Source organism: Sinocyclocheilus anshuiensis, unplaced genomic scaffold (genome assembly GCF_001515605.1).
Source record: "Sinocyclocheilus anshuiensis isolate Anshui unplaced genomic scaffold, SAMN03320099.WGS_v1.1 scaffold1272, whole genome shotgun sequence".
NCBI lineage: Eukaryota > Metazoa > Chordata > Actinopteri > Cypriniformes > Cyprinidae > Sinocyclocheilus > Sinocyclocheilus anshuiensis.
Genome location: NW_015547713.1, coordinates 25079 through 44824, shown reverse-complemented (window position 1 = coordinate 44824; position 19746 = coordinate 25079). Strand labels below are relative to the sequence as shown.

General features: G+C 37.4%; 1 protein-coding gene across 1 annotated transcript in view; it reads right to left on the bottom strand.

Moving 5' to 3' along the window:
* LOC107704091 (triple functional domain protein-like) overlaps positions 1-19746 on the bottom strand; it is a 78684-nt gene that overhangs the window by 42230 nt on the left and 16708 nt on the right. The window contains exons 6-12 of the mRNA XM_016506935.1: positions 17775-17906; positions 16908-17138; positions 13404-13526; positions 13067-13258; positions 11136-11305; positions 10120-10294; positions 2586-2781 (exon numbers count right to left, since the gene is read on the bottom strand). Of these exons, the coding sequence (XP_016362421.1) occupies positions 2586-2781; positions 10120-10294; positions 11136-11305; positions 13067-13258; positions 13404-13526; positions 16908-17138; positions 17775-17906 (1219 nt within the window). The remainder of the gene's footprint in view (positions 1-2585; positions 2782-10119; positions 10295-11135; positions 11306-13066; positions 13259-13403; positions 13527-16907; positions 17139-17774; positions 17907-19746) is intronic.

The following is a 19746-nucleotide window of genomic DNA, read 5'->3' as shown; positions in this document are numbered from 1 at the left end:
TATCCCTCGGTCCAAGGGCTACTATAGGCTGTTCTACTGTCAACATATGCATTTGCATACCTCTGCGCATCCTGTTCACGTTATCAGCAAGTTCCATTACGCTATTGGAGACCAAGCAAGAATGGAAGGCATTATTATTGTAATTTTATGCATTTTGTACTGTAATGATTTCTCACCAGTGAAAGAAATATGAGGTAATCTGACAGCATTGCATTCAACCCTCCACCAGTGCTGTCCTCTCATTTGCAGGGAGGGTGGGATCTTGCTTTCAAAGCTAACTTGCTATTGCTAGCCTCTCCGAAATCTTATGACCTTTAAGTTTAGGTATGGGGTAGGATTAAGGGATCTAAAATATGATAATGCAGAATGAGGCATTAATATGTGCTTTATAAGTACTAATAAATAGCCAATATCCTAATACTATGCATGCTAACAAGCAACTAGTGAGAATCGGTCCCTAAACTACATTTTCTTTAGAATAATGTGCACTGATGAATCGTGCACAATGCAACCTGCAATATGCATGCAGAAAGTAAATGGGATCAATTTTGATTTCATACTGTCTTTAAAGTCAGCATCGCCAGAAGTAGCATGACTTTTGTTTAAATCAAGAAAAACTAAACCAACAATAAAAATTGATAACTGACCCATAGTTATATAGTTTTACATAGTTAACACAAATAGCATGTACAGAAGTGCAGATACCTGGGTCTTAGCATTGTTAGCACACACATGTTATCACACACACAGACATGCTCACATTTTATACCCGTAGCCCAGAGCTGCATTGGGCTAAAGCTCTGAGAGTACTCCAGTTTTGCGTTTGTATCTGTGCCTCCACAAAAGGACGCTAGTAAAATGAGGACTCGTTTTGCTCTCTGCTATCTGTGTGTGCTGTCAGATGTCAAATCTTGTGTGTGTGTGTGTGTGTGTGTGACCAGTGATTTTGCTAGGCAGAGTGAGTCTACAGGATTACAGGGCCAGGTGGGAGGAAGGGAGGGCTGCTGGGTGCCTGGATGGACCTGATGTGTTTGGCTTTAGAGTTTAGCGTTTAGCTGCATCCACTCCTCCCCCCTTAAGCCTGCTCTGGACTGACACACTAACACACACGTGCACACACAAACACACACACATCTTTGATGCCTCATGACAGTGATCTCGTGACCCCAAAAGTTGGCTTTCAAAAACATCATACAAAAACATGCATTCTGTTTCTCTGCAGCTTGTGCACAGATCTGAAATGCATTATCAGCTCACAAGAAAACATTTACACGTGTTATGGATCAGATATCTTGATTTAGTGACATACTGCTTGTGTGTGCATGTTGGATAGAATACACAGTCACCTGACAAACTGTAACTACTGCAAGTGGACTTTTGTGAGTGCACCCTTACAAAAAAGTACTGTGGCGGTACTACAAAACATTGACACTATCAAAGTGCAGTTACATTCACTGTGCTCTGTGAACTTTCGGCAGCAAAATCCAGTCATTTTAATAGGAATCCAAGCAATCGGGAATTTCATGTGAGGGTAAAAAAAAAATTCCCCATGCAAATTTTGTGATGGGCTCAGTTGGTCATGCAAGTTCGTTGCATTGACCAATAGAACACTTCTACGTTAGATGTACTTCATATATCTAAACTATTGACAATTTTTTAGTAATTTTGTTACGTGGTTTTTCATTTTTATTTATTTTTCAATTTAATTTTAAATATTAATATTTAGCTTTAATTTCTTTTTATTTAATTTCTTTTTTTTTCAGCTGTATTTCAATTAACAAAAATGTTTTTAATATTTTTAGATAACGATAATGAACCTGCTTCTGACTGCATACCATATACACATTTAATATATATCATTTATTACCATATTAATGTAGCACAGAATTTATGGTAGAACAAGGCATTTCAGAAAATACCATAGTACTACATACATGTATGCCCAAATAAACTAAGATATTACTATGTTTTAAATAAATAAATAAATACCATTGAACTCTGCCAAAACGTACAAATATTTCTGTCATGACAACTCTCGGAGGGATTGGCATGGTAATGTACATGACAATGTAAATGTATTTGGTCTTGGCGGAATAGATCTGCTGCTGCTGCTGCGGCAGAGCAAGTACCGAGACTTGCTACTGCCAATACATCCACAACATGCTGCTGTAAGCATGTAAGAAATATTGCTGCTGCAAATATAACATACATGAAATAACCCCCATATAGCATACATGAATCACCTCGTAGCATATCTATACAGGTGGAGCTGGGGAAGGTGGAGGGTTTCTGAAGCAAGCTGCAACTGCTACAGCAAACACTAGTCATATATTTGAATGTTGAGCAGCGAGCTCATTGGCTACCGATACAGGAGAGAACCAATCAGCTGTGCCATGTGATGATGTCATTAGGTCAGATTGAGTCAGACTTATCGGACTGCGCCATCTAGAGTTTCATGCCAGAACTCTGTATATTGATACATTCTGGTACTTTTTTGTTAGTGCATGTACAGCTTTAAATTTCAATACAGTGACTTTTAGCAGAAGCTCTTATCATTGTATATAAGTGTTTGAATCTGTGCTCACCTGAGTCCTGAACTTCTGTGACGTACTGCAGGAGTTCCTGTCCCTGGTGTATGACGTGGAAGGTGAGGTTGTTCATGGTGAGAGCTTTATCGGCATGATGCTGCAGTCTCTGCTCAGCTAGCGTCAGATCCTCAGTGTCAAACTCATTCATCTGCTGTGACAGCTCCTCATTCCATGACTCCAGGTCTGAGATGACCTACACAACACAGCCACACAAACAACACCATAAGAAGGCATGTATCACTGACCATATCTACAGTAAATGAGTGAACAGGTTTTTAAATTGATGTTATTAGTCTGAAAATGCAAATATTGGATACAGTAGTTAATTTAATACTTTAAAAAATATATATAAAATATTTTATTATAGCAGTATTAGTAATATGTATTATAGCAGTCATTAGAGTATTAGTAGACTGTCTGCTTAATATCTACTAACACTTAATTTTGTTGCTCCCCCCAAAACATTCTACTGACTATAAGTAACTCTGCGAGTACATGTCAACTTATTCTACTAACCCTAATATAAGTCTACTAATACTCTAATGAGAGTTAGTTGGCAGGTAGTTGCAAAGTACTAAGAGTTAATTGACATGTAGTTGCAGTTACTTATAGTTAGTAGAAAGTCAAAAGTGGACTAATAAAATAAATTGTAATCTTTTTTTTTTTGTGTGTAAATAGTCTTCACAAGGTCACTAATGCATATATAAAAGCACTTTCAAGTCAAACTTAAATTAAAATTGACTGAAATACCAATGTCCGCCAACATTACTGGTATTATTTATTATCTCCAATCCAAATGCAATGACAGTCTTGTCAACAAATAATAAACATTTTCGGTTGCACTTTATTTTAAAGTCCAATTTTCGCTATTAACAAACCATTAACTACAACTTTTGCCTCAATAAACTCCTACTTTGCTGCTTATTAATAGTTAGTAAGGTATTGTTAAGTTTAGGTATGGGGTAATAAACAGCCAATATGTTAATAATAGGCATGCTAATAAGCAACTAGTTAATAGTGGGAATTGGACCCTATACTAAAGTGTTACCACATTTTCTATTAAGGCAATGTTTGTTTAGTTTTGTGTAAAAAAACTAAATAAAAAAATAAACAATACTAATAAAATAAATAAATAAAAAATAAAGTGAGTGTTTGATTTTTAACTTTTTTTTTTTTGTCTCAACTGTCATCATTAACTTTGGCCAGTCTGCTCTCTAGGTATCACCATTAGCCATTAAAAACACATACTAGTAGACTATTGGAAATTTATATTCACAGAATTAATGTAAAGAGAAAGTAAACAACTTAATACGGAGTAAAAGAAGGAAAAACATGAATCAGAGAACAAGCACTTTGCAAGAAGTTCACTTCAGCCAGTTCTAACATCACACCACATAGAGCATCTAATCAAAACTTTACACAGCAGCTCAATAAATTATTCCTCAATAACACTACAGAAGACAACAAACAGTGCTGTAGTTTTAAAAACATGACATTGTCTTTGATATAGCGATTGGTAAAGTTTAAAGTCATGATTTGAACAAATAATCCTCCCGTCAAAAGCCTAAAGCACTCACTTTGCACTGCTGTGTGGTTGACAATTCCTCCTTCTCTAATGAATATGAGCATTTCCCCAGCTTTTCTGAGTGAAGCGCTGATAAGGACAGTTGGTGATGACTAGAACGGGAACCCAAGCGTTTTCTGTAAGAAGTAAATGTGTTCTTCAGTGTGTGGGAGCAGCGTTTGGGAAATCCCACGCCCACTGCTGTACCTTCTGGCACCCAGCCGCCTTGACTGACAGTGCCGACCCGCCCTGCGCTGAGTAACTACTCACAAATACCTCACATCCGATGTAAGGAGTTCACCTACAATCGTCACCCATACTGGAAGTTATACATGTGTATATGCCTGTGTACGGTTTTCAGGTTGTTCTTTCAGGTTTGCTCTGTCTATGCAAGGTCTTAGTTTTACCTTTTCTACCAGCAAAGTATCAGTGGAATGTGAGCGCCTTCAAAACTCCCCATGGAATGTGATACTCCTAGATCTGTATTGGATTATGTTACAGAGATCGGTATCACTTTTACTACAAAAGCCAGCTCGTTTTTGTGGACTCTGATTACTTCATATACGGTTTCCTACAAACAAAACATTTAAAACACAGCCACCAAAAAGTCAATCGCAAAGCATGATGGGCTTTCTGCAGGTCAAGCTAATAATGGCAGATGAGCAGAAGAAGGGCATCTCATTTAACGTCAACATGAAACTGTCTATAACTACTGTATTATGTTTCTGAACTTCTTGTACACGACTGTTCAGTAGAGGTCAACCAATTGATCAGTTTTGATGTTAACACTTTACAATAAGAGTGCATTTGAAACAAAACTTCAAGCTGAAGTATTGTTCCTTGTTAAAGTGTGTTAATTTCAACATTTACTAATATATTTTTCAAATTTAAAGTTGCTTCTGTTAACATTAGTTTATGAACTAAATGTAATTTTCAATATATAATTAGTAATTGATATTAATATTTTTATTCATTTACAAAGTTGTCACGTCATTCATTTTGGACTTTGTTTTCCTCATATATTTAATTGAGTTACAGTCAAACCAAAAATTATTCAGAGACCAGATATTATTATAATTTTTTTTTTTATTAGTGGGTGCAGAACACTATAGTTAATTTATGTAAGTAAGGAAAGCAAAATAAAGCAACCTGTGACATATTATACCCCAACATTCCTCATACAGTGGACTACCAGTAAAATTGATAAAAATTTGGGACCAAAAATTATTCAGACACTTTGACCTTACCCTGTTTTGCTTAAGTGTTATCTGACATTATCAAGATGAATTTGTTCTGACACAGTTTAACTCTTGTCATATTTTATTACCATTTTCTAAACTACAGCGAAAAAACTGTGATAATGTGTGAAATGTTGAAGGTGTCTGAATAAATTTTGGTTTGACTGTAATTGTGTCATTCTGTTCAGGTGTATGTAGCTAATTATCCTTGTTTGGTCTGTGTATTCAAGTTCCTGTGTGTTCAGTTCTAGTTTGTCTGGACACGTCTGCGTTTATACTACCCTGTGTGTTGGATTACCTGTGAGTTGGATTAAAGACTTTATAAACCTTCTTCTTCATCTTTGTGGGTTTAATACAGCGTAGCTGTGACAAAAGTATGTTTGAGTCTTTTTTCTGGTTAAATAGTAAAGCACTATTTTAGTTTTCGTTCAGTATCCATTTGAAAAACTATCGGTTGATTAATCGTTAGCAACCAGTGTGGTCCATCCTAACTATCAGTATCGGTTGACCTCTACTGTTCAGTGCATGTTATTCCACAGAAGAAAGTTTTTTTTAGTTTTTTTTTGTCTTTTGTAACCATTCATCACATTGTAATAACTTTGTTCCACTTTGCTCAACAACTTCTATTTTTGGTGACATCATCTAGGCCAGGACACCTGACCATTACACCAAAAAGGACTTTATTGCTGTTGCATTTCTAAATTAATAGACATTAATATGGAGTTGGTCCCTCCATTGCAGCTATAACAGCTTCCACTCTTCTGGGAGGGTTTTTGGAGTGCTTTTGTTGGAATTGTTGCCCATTTATCCAGCAGAGTATTTGTGATGTCAAGCACTGATGCTGAACAAGAAGGCCTGGTTCGCCATCTCCGTTCAAATGTATCTCATAGGTGTTCGATGGGGTTGAGGTCAGGGCTCTGTGTGGGGAAGTCAAGTTCTTCCAAACCAAACTTATCTAACTACTAGGGCTGGGTTTTGACACAAATTTCACGATTCGATTTGATTCTCATTCACAAGCTTGCGATTCGATTCGATTCGATTCAATATCGATTATTTTGGATATATATCTGGTACACATGCAAAATTTTCTCAAGGAAAAAAAAAATCTCTTAACTAATGCTGTAAAATATACATGAGAGTCAGTTGGTACTACATTACTATAATATTGAAGGTTAAAACTGACTGATTTTTAGGCTATGTCATACAACTGCTTAAATTACACTTGAAGTTTTTATAATAAAAGTTACAATTACATAATAATATTTCTACTTCAATTCGTTTTTTTAAATATAAACATTTAAATGATGACTGTCATAAAAAAATATAAATTAAACATTGAAGAACAGTAAAATTTATAATGAATATATTATATGGTGCATATATTTAGCAAAATGCTCCTCTCTACAGTTTATTTTTCTAGCTGACTAATGAGGTTATGGGCACCGAATACGTTTTTTTTCTGAGGTAAATGTGACGTTACGTGATATTGTTTACAAGCCGTTTATATTGACGTCTTTGCGCGGCTGAAACACTGATTGAGCGAATACATGAGCCAGGATATGGATTGTAAACTTGTACTCTTTCTTTTAACTTACCTTCGGATGTTTAGTCATGTTTATTTTGTGCTGAAATTGGTATTAATGTGGAGGAGATGATCAGTTCACGTGCGCCTCGCGCTACTGCTTTTATTGAACCGAGGCGCACCGCGCTACAGCGATCACTCCACATTAAATAGCGTCAAAATGGCATTTATTGTTTGAATACTGCAATACAATGAACATAATTTGAAATCTGAGGCTTTGTTTCATATTAAAAGTACCAAAGCACAATGCTTACTGTGATTTATTGAATGGGAGGTGCCCTTCAATGTTCCATCCATTAACTGAAAACAGGCTAGACTAATCGATTCTTGGGATTTAAGAATCGATATTGTTTAATTAAAATGAGAATCGATTATAATCGAGATATCGATATTTTTTTACCCAGCTCTACTAACTACAGTATGTCTTTATATACCTTGCTTTGTGCACTGGGACATGGTCATGCCGGAATAAAAACAGGCCTTCCCCAAAGCGTTGCCACAATCTCACAAACATAGCATTGTCCAAAATGTTTTGGTATTCTAAAGCATTAAGATTTTCCTTCACTGGAAGCAAGGGGCCTAGCCCAACCCCTGAAGAAAAGTCCCATACCATTATCCCTCATGCATAATGCAGTCATGCAGGTAATGTTCTCCTGGCATCCGCCAAATGCAGACTCACCAATCAGACTCCCAAACAGAGAAGTGTGATTCGTCACTCCACAGAACACATTTCCACCACTCCAGAGTCCAGCGGTGGCGTTCTTTACACCACTCTATCTGACGCTTGGCATTGTACTTGGTGATGTGAGGCTTGCATGTAGCCATGGACATGTAGTCGGCCATGGAAATCCATTTCATGAAGGTTTTGCCACACAGTTTTTGTGCTGATATTAATGCCAGTGGAAGTGTGGAACTCTTCAGCTATGGAATTGGTAGAGTGTTGGTGACTCGGTGCACCCACTCTGTGACTTTACATGGTCTTCCGTTTCGTGCATGAGTTTCTGCTGTTCCTAAATGCTTCTACATTCCTATAATACCACTTACAGTTGACCGTGCAATATCTAGCAAGGATGAAATTTCACATACTGCAAAGGTGGCAAACCTTGAGCCTTTGGTGACATTACAAAAAAATTAAATAGGTTGTTTCATGTTGACTGTAAGAGCTTTGATACAGAGAAACCTTGAAAGTGATATTGATTCGATAAAGCTGTTTTGACAAAAGTGTGAGTCATTTTCACACGTCCAGAGACACAATCCACAATGACTCATAGTGCAGGCTGTGAAAAGAGCATCCATGATGGCTTTATGCTTGCTCAAGGCTTCCGCTCAGAATCTCTGAGATCAATGGATTTTGTCTTTAGCACTTTGTTCCATTGATCAGATCAAAACCGACGAGAAAGATAGAAGCAACAACACGTGGTATAGCATTCTACCTCACAACTGACGCATAACTGAAACTTCAAACTCATGCAATCATGGGGGACTGCCTGATGGCTATGAGAAAAAAATATATATCTGAGAGCAAGATTGTAATTTACAAACAAATAGGTTTCTAAAATCAAATATTGAAATTTGTTAATATAATCATGAACTGCACTGGCTGAGCAGCATGCAAAATGATTAAACACAACACAGGCTAATTAGAAAAACAACTATTTTGGTTTGAAAATATCACTTCTATGAATTGCACAAAAATAGAAAGCTGTATGAGTTGCATATATAAATGTGGAACTGTGATTGCAAAATGTTAACTTTCGTGAATGCAGCCAGAATACTGTACATGCAGCCAGTGGGAAGGCATCTCTATCAGTGTGTGTTCTCATAGCAACAGTCTCGTTACAATTTAGTCTATCTAGTAACTTAACTGACACTATTTTAAAATCCTCTGCTCACCTTCATAATTATTATTACTATTTATTTATTTTATTTGCCATTTTAGCTAGCTAAATATTACACCCATGTACACAAAAAAAAACCAGCAGCCATGTCACCCTGTAGCCCAATGGCGCTTTTCCACTGCATGGTACGGCACGGTATGGCTGTAAGCCATTGGGGGTTTTGGGGGGTTTTCCACTGGGTACAGTACCTGGTACCTGGTACTTTTTTTAGTACCACCTCGGTTGGGGTTCCAAGCGAACCATACCGTTACCAAAACGTGACGTGTGTTCCAAGTGAACCGTACCGTTACCAAAACGTGACGTGTAAACTCTGCTGATCACTGATTGGCCGGAGAGAATCGTCACTACCTGCGTCACTGAACTTGCGACACAAACACAAAAGTCAGCGAAGGATCGAACGCAACTGTTTTGAACGAGCGCACCTATTTTTTAACAACCAAAAAGTTTTGTTGTCTGTTGGCGGAAGTACAGACGTTCCTCTCGTTGATAGCAGAGGCGCGGATCCAGCGAGAGCTTGATGGGGCGACGCGGAATGAAAAAGTTTTTTTTAGGAGTCGTGGTAGTAGAGGCGGCGCAACTATAACGACGTGAATAATCCCGCCCACTCTAAAGCGGTACTGAACTGCAGTGGAAACGCAAACCGTGCCGAGCCGTACCGTACCGTACTGAGCCGTACCACGCAGTGGAAAAGCGCCACAAGACTGGTTGCCCACTGAAGCTAAGCAGGGCTGAGCCTGGTCAGTACCTGGATGGGAGACCTCCTGAGAAAACTAGGTTGCTGCTGGAAGAGGTGTCAGTGAGGCCAGCAGGAGGTGCTCACCCTGCAGTCTGTGTGGGTCCTAACGCCCCAGTATCCAGGTGGATGCTGCACACTGGTGGTGGTTGAGGAGATTCTCCTGCTTTCATGTAAAGCGCTTTGAGTACCCAGAAAAGCGCTATATAAATGTAACTTATTATAATTATTATTATTATGTTTATATTAAATCTAAATGTATACCATATTTTTTTCCCTATTAATATAATTCAGCATTTGGAATGCTGATCAGCTAATTTTGATATGAGCTTCAACTATTAATTTAGACTCAAGTCATCTGAAAGGGCCCAAGAATGATGATTAAAAAAAAGCCCCGACTTCCTAACACAATCGAGAACCACTTGTCTTGAGTGTTAGAATCCATTGTTTACAACAAAATCAGTGGGTTATCATTTAGGAATAAACTGTCAGACATGTCATAAATTGTGGACTCACATCAATGGCATCTCGTTCAAAGATCCTGAGCTGGAGAAAGAGCTCTAGTTTGATCTTCCGTTCCTGAAACAGTTCCTCCATCTGAGCCTGGGCCTCATCCAGCTGCTGGAGGACACTCTCGATGTGAGCCATTGAGCTGTTATGAGGAGTCTTATTGCTGGAGATCGCAGAGTCTCTGCAGTCAGAAAAAAAAGAGTGTGTACGAGTTAGTATCTAGTTAGTCTCTGCAAATTAGGACATGGGTCAGTTAAGTGTATGAGTGTGTTACTGTGTATTCGGGGTATGTTGTTGCAGCTCTGTGTTCTCATATCTTTTTAACATATGTGTTTGTAAAGACAGAAGTCTAACTTGTTTTTAACCAAGTCTATGTGCGCATGTGTGTATACAATTTGGATGTGATCAATCTATATTCTACATTTGCTGGGGGATTGGGAAATGGAAATGGAAATGTCGACTGCTCGACTGTTTAAAAAATGTAGATTATTATCGCACAGCCCTATAAATGAAGTTGGACAGACAAGTTAATTTTATTTGCATACATAGAGTATACTCACACAAAGAAATATATACTATATACTGTAGCAAATCTCAACTGCTTGATTGTTTATATCATTTAATCATATTATCTGCATATCTGCAAAATGCGATTATAAGGCATTAAGATATAATGATATTATAAACATTAACATCATAATTTTTGGTAAAGCAGCTGAAATGTGAATTGACATTGAAATGTGTATTGTGAAAGTGCTTTACACATAAAATTGACTTGACTTGGTTTAAATAGAAAAACTCCACATGAAACATTGCAATATCAACAGTGATTGAAGATATACAACTGTAGATATAGAACGGAATGGTTTTCGGTCGCCATAAAGCCACTAGTTTCATAAAATTACTAAAAAAATATTTAAAAAAAGTGCAAAAAGTGTCTGTAGGGTTAGGCTTTAGCAATTGTAATTAATACAACAGACGTCAATGGGATACTAAGCCGATGTTTTCTCATTGGGCAGTACCTGAGCTGCTGGATGAGATCCTCCCCTTCTTTAATGACGTTGACGGTGACTTGCAGGGTGGTTTGCTGCTGCTGACCGAAACGTTTGATCAGCTCCTGCACGGCCTCCACTGACTCAGCATAAACATCATCCAGCAACTCCTTCTGAAGCTCCTCCAACCACGTCCACAGCTGCAGAGGAATAACAGCATTACCAGCCAATCAGAAACTTCACAATGGTGTGAACCAGTCAGTGAACTATGTAGATCCATGGGTCTCCAAACAAATAACATTTGTTCTATAATTTAAAAGACAAACAGCCAGACGTACGTTGCCTGCCACCGAATGGCTGGTGTTGTTATTTCCTGTGAATGGCTTTATCTTGTGAGAGCTCAGGATTAGCCATCTGCCTGTGTTGGCATGTCAAAGAGTGTATCTCCTGCCACAGCAGGCCATGCCCTGTCCTTCCACACCTCCCCATTGTCTTTTTCCATCTCCACCTTCCTCTTTTTCCAAAACTCCAGCCTTTAACCCTTTATCATTACTTATACCATTATAAAACTCTCAGAAACAAAGATGTCTATATAAGCCAACCCGCAACAGATAGCAGATGGCTAACATTATGCCATATGGAGACGTTAAAGAGAGCGTTGTTTGCTTGTATTAAGTATATGATGAATCATGTACACACTACTCATTATCATTCACCGTTTGTGGAATATAGATGGGCCAGAAGGAAAGAGTTCTGAATTTATAAGCAGACAAATTGTAAAGATTTGATGTCCAAAAAAAGCTAACCACTAGGTTGGCTTTAGAGCAAATTATTGTATAAACATTAACTTTGTATTATAACCTCTAATTGGAATTACGTGAAAATGATGCATCACTTGCGTCCATGCATCAAAAAAGTGCCAAAGCTGCAGAACTTATAGGAATGTCATTTACATAATATAAACAGTGATTCATTGACTAGCTGACTAGTAAAAATGTGTTGTGCAAGACCTACAGAGAAATGTTACCGCACACTCAACAAAATGGTGCAGAATCAATGGAACACTGGGAACCAGCTACTGCTATATTGTAAATCTATTAAAGTGCCCCTATTATGGATTTTTGAAAATTACCGTTCATGCAGTGTGTAACACAGTGAATGAAGGCATCCTGCAAAGTTTTAAATCTGAATGCGCACCGTGTATAAAGTTATTGTCTCTCAAAAGAAAGAGTCGACTCTGAATCATTGAAACTAGTCGTTTTTAAAACGAATCCCAAGCCGTTTCATGTTGAAGTCAATATGAAATATTAGCATATTGCCCGCCCACTTATTGGTCTTTCTCGTTGGTCTGAATGAAAATGCTAATTCGTTCTTTGCCACTAGGTGCCGCTTTTGGAGCAGTAAAAATACTGTTTTCACCGGTAACGCTGTACACAAAGCAGCACTGCGCTCACAACGCTGCTTTATCAGGCATTACAGGCACCAATCGGACAAATCACTGCAGCTTAGCGTCATGCAAAGGAGGGGTTTGGAAAAATGAATCGTTAAACGAATCGTTTGGGAGTCGTTGAGCAAGTAAGGTAAAAATAAATGCATATTATAAGACAATGAAAGTGTTTTTTGACCTTGCATGCATGTCAACTTGTTGTTGGGGACTCCCAAAACCATAATATGAACCTTTCATAACCCATAATAGGGGCACTTTAATAAATTAATTAATAATAATAATAATAATAACCATAATAAATCCAAGTACATTTTCAGAAATTGTGTGTGTACTGTACCTTTACATAATATTCATAATTATGTCATCATCTCTTAAAGTGAAGACCAAAAAAATTATAGACTGTGTGTGTAACTGTTACATCATATTCGATAACACATTTATGTCAAGTAGAACACATGTAAACACTAGCAAACCCAGACATATCCACACCCACTATTACTCTCTCATAACTTACCTCTTTGCTGTGAGTGTGGAAGGCCACAGACATATCGAGCAGGACTTTGCGTTTTTCAACGCGTCTTACGAAGTCCTGGATACGATCTTCCAGCTGGTGTGCGGCCTGGTAGATCTCCTCAGGGTCACACTCGCCTGTCTGAGCCAGCTGCTCTGCCGCCTCCAGGAGTTTGTCTGCATTCGTGTAGGTGTTCTGAGAAACATGCAGAAGTTTGGAAGTTAATATGCATTTGACTCATTTCTGAGATGGCCGGCCAAGTTTTGATTATGGGAGGAGAACAGTAGATATTCAGATGGAAAATAGCCAAAGTGATGATCTAACATCCATTTCTCCTTACCTGAGCCACTTCTTCAAAGTCCTCATGACGTTTCTGTAATGCTCGAGCCCGGTGCAGAGACTTCCCCACTCCTGTGTGCTTACTAAGGAACGCCTCACCATGGTTTTCAATCCAATCTAGAACCTGTGTGAGAAGATATTCACAAAGAGGAAAATAAACAAACGATGCTCAGAGGGTCAAAATAACCACCAAATAACTATAAAAGAATCATAAAAGTAGTCCATATAATTGGAATAGAGCCCGCATTCCATATGGAATACTTTTATGGTTTTTGTCCATTTCGTATGTGGAGATTCTTTAAAAACTATTTTTGTGCTCAACTGGGGGGAGGACTTTGACTCTAAATGGGAGTGAGACCACATTCACAGAGAAAAATAACCAAATGTTGCTGAGAGGGTCAAAAGAACCATCACCCACATTATAAAAAGTAATCATAAATGAGACACTACATGTAGATATTTTAAAAAAAATATTTCGAGGTAATAATATACAAAATTAAACATGTTTGTTAGTACTGCAAAATGTAACTACAGTGTATATTTTTTTAATAATTAAACATCGCACCTCCATCCAATATTTATTAATTTTTTTTGGTAATTCATATTCATAGGATGAGGATTTTTCCAAATTAAACATAAACATGGCACAAAGAGAAGTTTCTGTATGATGAAAATATTAATTCTATATATATATTCTATACATTCTATAAATATTCAACTTTTCAAAGCCTGGGAAATCGTTTTTAAATGTCCTGATTTTTTTTTCTTCAGGTTTTATGCAACTGTTGGAACTTTGCCAATCAATTTCCACATTTTTTCAATTGCTTGTCGGTGGGAGTGGGATTTTTCCAGGTTTTCCATGAGTGTAGGAACCCTGTAAATGTTCTGTCAATTTCGAGCAGAATGAGTATTTTAGAGCAGAGTAAAGAGAAAAAAAAAAAGATAATAATTTGCTTTTTTTTTTTTTTTTTTAAAGGGGTCATATGATGTTGCTAAAAATAACATTATTTTGTGTATTTGGTATAATCAAATATGTTTATGTGGTTCAAGGTTCAAAAAACACATTATTTTCCACATACTGTACATTATTGTTTCTCCTCTATGCCCCGCCTTTCTGAAACGCATCGATTTTTACAAAGCTCATCGGTCTGAAAAGCGAGGTGTGCTCTGATTGGCCAGCTATCCAGCTACTCCACTTCGTCCACGGTGAAAGCCGATCCGGCGATCGACAGCGCGAAGTTGATGTAAGCGACCAGCACGGATCAGCTCTAGGAATGACGAATCGGATATCGTCCTCTTTTGGAAGGCCAAACAAAGTAGTTTCACTTTCACAACGAAACACAGCGTCTTCACGACATGGCGGCAGCAACAATACTACTACAGCGAGAATAAAAGTTACGCCTTCTTTCTTTGCGTGAACATTTGGGGGGCGTTATGCAAATCTTCCCACATCGTGACGTAGACATGTGGGGGCATGTTAGAACGAGCCGTTTTAGGTAGGCATGGTTGACTCTTAGCTTTTATAAAGAATATCTCTTTGGATTTGAGACTTTAGTCTTTGCAACTTTACAGATCTTCTTTAAGCACCAAGAGCTTGTAAAACTCCAAAGAGAAAGGAAAAATTGAAATCGCATCATATGACCCCTTTAACTGTAGGGGTTTTATAAGGGTTTCTGTAACTGGTAGAGCATGGTGCTAGCTACACAAACATCATGGGTTCGGTTCCAGGGAATACACAATATTATAAAACATACAAAAACAACAATATAATAATAATAGTAATAATAATAAAAGTATACTTTAAATGCACTGTATGATGCTTTGGCTAAACGCATCTATCTGATTCATGTAAAAGAGTTCCACTGCAATTCCAGTGTAAAACCACCAGGGGGCAACTCCAAGCAGCAGGAGTCACTGCGACAGCTCGACACCACTATAAACATCAGCACTGAGCACGCAATGAGGTCATCCTGCAGATTAAGCAAGCAAGACTCTGGTGTCTGCTCTGATGGTGTTGTCGGAGTACAATAATTGTGTTTATTAATGGAAATTTAACAAATAGAGTAGTAGCTGTTTCTCACAGGTTTGCATGAACATCTGAATACACATGCAATATTTTACTAATAAAAACGTATTAGAAATGGTTGATTAAGTGAGTAGTAAATGTTTGATTAACCATTTGAAATCTGCAAGGTGGAGCTGCTAAGCCAGATGTCTCGTATCCGAGTTTGAAAGCTTTCTACCTGCCTCAAAAGACACCGGAGCACACTGCGAAAACACATTGAGTCCTCTACTCATGCATATTTCATTATGCCACCTTTGATCTGGCTGAATGTGCCACACACAGAAACATTCAGAGCTGTTTGTGTGGTGGCATCTGTCAGCACATGTGTGTGCGCGTGTGAATAGAAGCAATCATTTGTTGTACAGATGTTGAGTCTCTTGCTCACGTGGCTGTTTTCTGATGTCTGGAAGGTTTAGAGGTCCCCAATGCCTGCATCATTTTATGGGGCAAACCCTCAACATAATGAGGCTGCTGAACACAGTTACCATGACAACTGATATTGAGGGAAAAATACTAAGTAAAAAAAAAAAAAAGTAGGAACATAGTGTGGGACAGACCGTGTGTGAGAGAGAGTGAAAGAGACATGTTTGGATGTTGTTTTGAAAAAGATGACAGCATTTTTATTTTTTGGGTTAACTACTCCTTTAAAAAAATTTTACTTGAAAAAGAAAAATGCAAATATTTCATCCAAAAAATAAAAAAATTAAAAATAAAAAACATTCCTGTCAACAATTGCACGCTTACAATTTAATGCAGTGGTGCCTAAAATCTCACTTTTAAATTTATATTTGTTCTTAACTGAGCAGTGAAATCCTATTTTAAACAGAACTCACTTTATATTCAACATAACGATGCCTGAGAGGCATTCAGATGCTGCCATTTCATTCAGACAAAGAGAAGAGATTCGACCAGATTCACCTCATTTACGAGCAGGACTCATTTTAGTGTCACACTGTCATATGCATATTCATAAATCAAACTCATTAATCATTTTGTGTTTTGCCGATAAATTTTAGCAGCAGTCAATGCAACTATATATATATATATATATATATATATATATATATATGAAAATTAAAAATATATATATTTATTATTATTTACTTTAGCTTGATGGGAGAAAATACGTCCTAAATCGAACCAAAATTAAGTGAAAGCAGGCAGATCAAAATCACTGCGATCAGAAAGTAAAATTCTGTGGAAATAGGCATGTGCTAGAAGAAACTTGTGGGAAGTGGGCGAGAATGAAATGAAAAAATCTGTCCCACACAGATGTCTCCTGCAACGTTCTGACACTTCATCCACCCTGAACATCTCACACTTCACAAATAACAAGTGAATAAATGCAATAAATTGAAACCACATCCACATGGGATGTAAAAAACAGTGTTTATAATAATTTGTATATAAAGTATTTTTAGTTAAGGATAAGTGTCCGACCTGCTGGACATCCTGTTGGAAGACGCAGAGCTGTAGCCGTTGGTGAAGACGAAGTTTGCGGTGTTGCCAGATGTTCTCCAACTGCCTCTGGTGATGCAGAACCTCATGAATGATATCCAGAACATGGTGCACCGCCTTGGAGTAGTTAGCCGAGGATGTCAGCGAATCTGCACTCCCTGGGGTCAAAGGACGTTGTAGCTTATCTAGTAGGGCTTTGCCATCCTGACTTACCTGAGGATGTACAGATAATACACAACACCCAAAGATGTTACTTGCAGAAAAAAATCCCACCTTCATTTGAAAATCCAGTTCAGTCGTGAAACTCTACATGTTCCTTTACATGCAATATGCTAGCAATCACATCTACACAGCACAAGGTGACTGGCCTCTGCTCTGCAGCCAATGAGCTTGCTTGCTCACCATTTAAATAGTCTGGTTCAGTGTTCACTGTAAGTTGGTCCTGCAGCGCACCATCAGAGTTCCCCTGAAACCCTCCACCTCCCCCAGCTCCACTTGTCTAGATCTGCTATGGGATTTATATGTGTCTACCCATGCAGCAGCAGCAGCAGCAGCAGCGTATCTTACAAGCTCACAGCAACATGTCTGTGTATAGCAAATTCATATATGACTTGCAGCAGCAGCGGTGTGCATAGCAGATCTATTCCGCCAAGACCAACTACATTAGCATCATCATATTGAAGAAAAACTATTCCAAGAGTTGTCATGACTAAATATTTTTTTTTAGTTCATGCTCAGCTTAGAGGTATCCTGAATTTAGTATTTAAGGTGAAACTATTCACAAACACTAGTAAAAAGTTTTTACTGCAGAGCATTGTTTTTACTTTAATGGACACAAGAGATTTGTACCTCAGAATAGGCAGTGGTTATGTGTTCATAGAGACCCTGGTGGTGGTGGATGGTGTCTTCCAGGTCCTGTAGCTCAGAAGGAAGTTCTCCCTCTCCACAGGCCTTACACCATGAGTCCATGTTGCTCATATACTAGAAAAAGACAAGAATATTCAGTAATTGGTTGTCAAACCAGCCACATACACATCTGCGATCTGTTACTACATACTGGAATTATTATACAATAAGTCAAGAATATGACCCAAGTCTCAACATAGCAATTGTTGTTAGGAGGCTAACTTTGGGCCATCCACCACTGAGTGTTTCTTAACAGTGTCTTGTTTAGGAAAATAATAAATACATTGCAATTTGTCTGTACAAATAAAAACTATTTTTGCCCTGTCTCATTGAGAGCAAAATAAACTCAATGAACAGCATGTCAGTCTATTATTTATGCTGACAACAGATATTAAATGCACAAAGAGAAAGATAAAGGACCGAAAGATGAAAGGAACAGATTTCATTCATCCTTTTTTCCAGCACAGGCCTATCTACATCAAGCATTCAACTAAAGAGTCTCTGAACAATCATTGATGATTCACTTATAAAACAAGTAATAAACATCCAAGATTTTACACTGGAAGAAAAAAAAAAACACAAACATAGTGTATATAGGCAGACTTCCTGAAAAGTGCAATAAGTGTGGCTTGCGGTGCTCTTAAAAAATTTGTGAGTGGTCAAAAATGTCAACATATTCCTCCGACATGTAACCCTAGCCTGTGATGAGAGTTTGAGACAACCTGACAACTTGTTTTTCTGAATAACGGAAAACAGATGAAAAAGTGGGTATGAGTTTTCGTGTTTGGAATCACACAAAAATTGTTTTTTTGTTGGAATTAGTTATTTTTGCTATTTAATTGGGTTCCATTTGGTGTAAAGTAGGGCTAGGCGATATGGCCAAAAAATGATCACAATATTTTTTTTTCCATATTAGTCGATATCGATAATTATCACGATAACTGTAAAATGTTTATTTCTTTCAAGTTTAAAGGCAGATTTTTGCTCCAATGTGAAAGTTGTGAAAACCAGATGGTTAATTGTGGTTTTAAACTGTTCTTTATAGTCAGAACATGACAATCACTTCGTTTTTGGATTCTTTACACTTTTCCAGTCATGTTTCCTTAAAATAAATATCTTAATAGAAAAAATAATAATTTCTTAGTTCTGCATGTTCTAGTAAAGAGTAATATTGTTTCAAATCAAGAAACAAGTTTGTGTTGCCTGATAATATTAATAATATAACATTTGTTTGTCTCTTAGAAATACACACTTGATAGTAGCTTGAGTTTGGATGCAGATGTAGATTTATGTTCATTATCAAAATCAGTAATATCTGTAAAAAATTGTAGCAATCTCATTTTTTATGGTAAAATTTAATTATTCTGACAGTTTTTTAACCATTGGTCTTCCATAGTAGCATACATTTAAATCATGAGTTAAAACCACAAATATAGCACCTCAATACCATGGTACAAATTTAATATGGCTTGTAGGTATTTATGAAAAACAGTAGTCTAAATTAATTTATAAATGCATAAACGCTATAGCTTAATCACAAAAAATACTGTAATTATTCCATTACTCCTCCTTCAATACATTTAATAAATGTCTTCATTAATAATATTCGACAAGAATACCCACATTTCTGACACAATACCATGGTGCAGTTAGTGCTACTAGTCAAGTCAAGTCAAGTCACCTTTATTTATATAGCGCTTTTAACAATACAGATTGTGTCAAAGCAACCGTACAGCATTAATCAGGAAAAGTGTGTGTCATTAATGCAAGATGACAATAGTAAACACTCAATTTTCAGTTAAAGGCAGTTCATCATTGAATTCAGTGATGTCATCATCCAGCTCAGTTCAGTTTAAATAGTATCTGTGCAATCAAGTCGACGATATCGCTGGAAATTAAGTGTCCCCAACTAAGC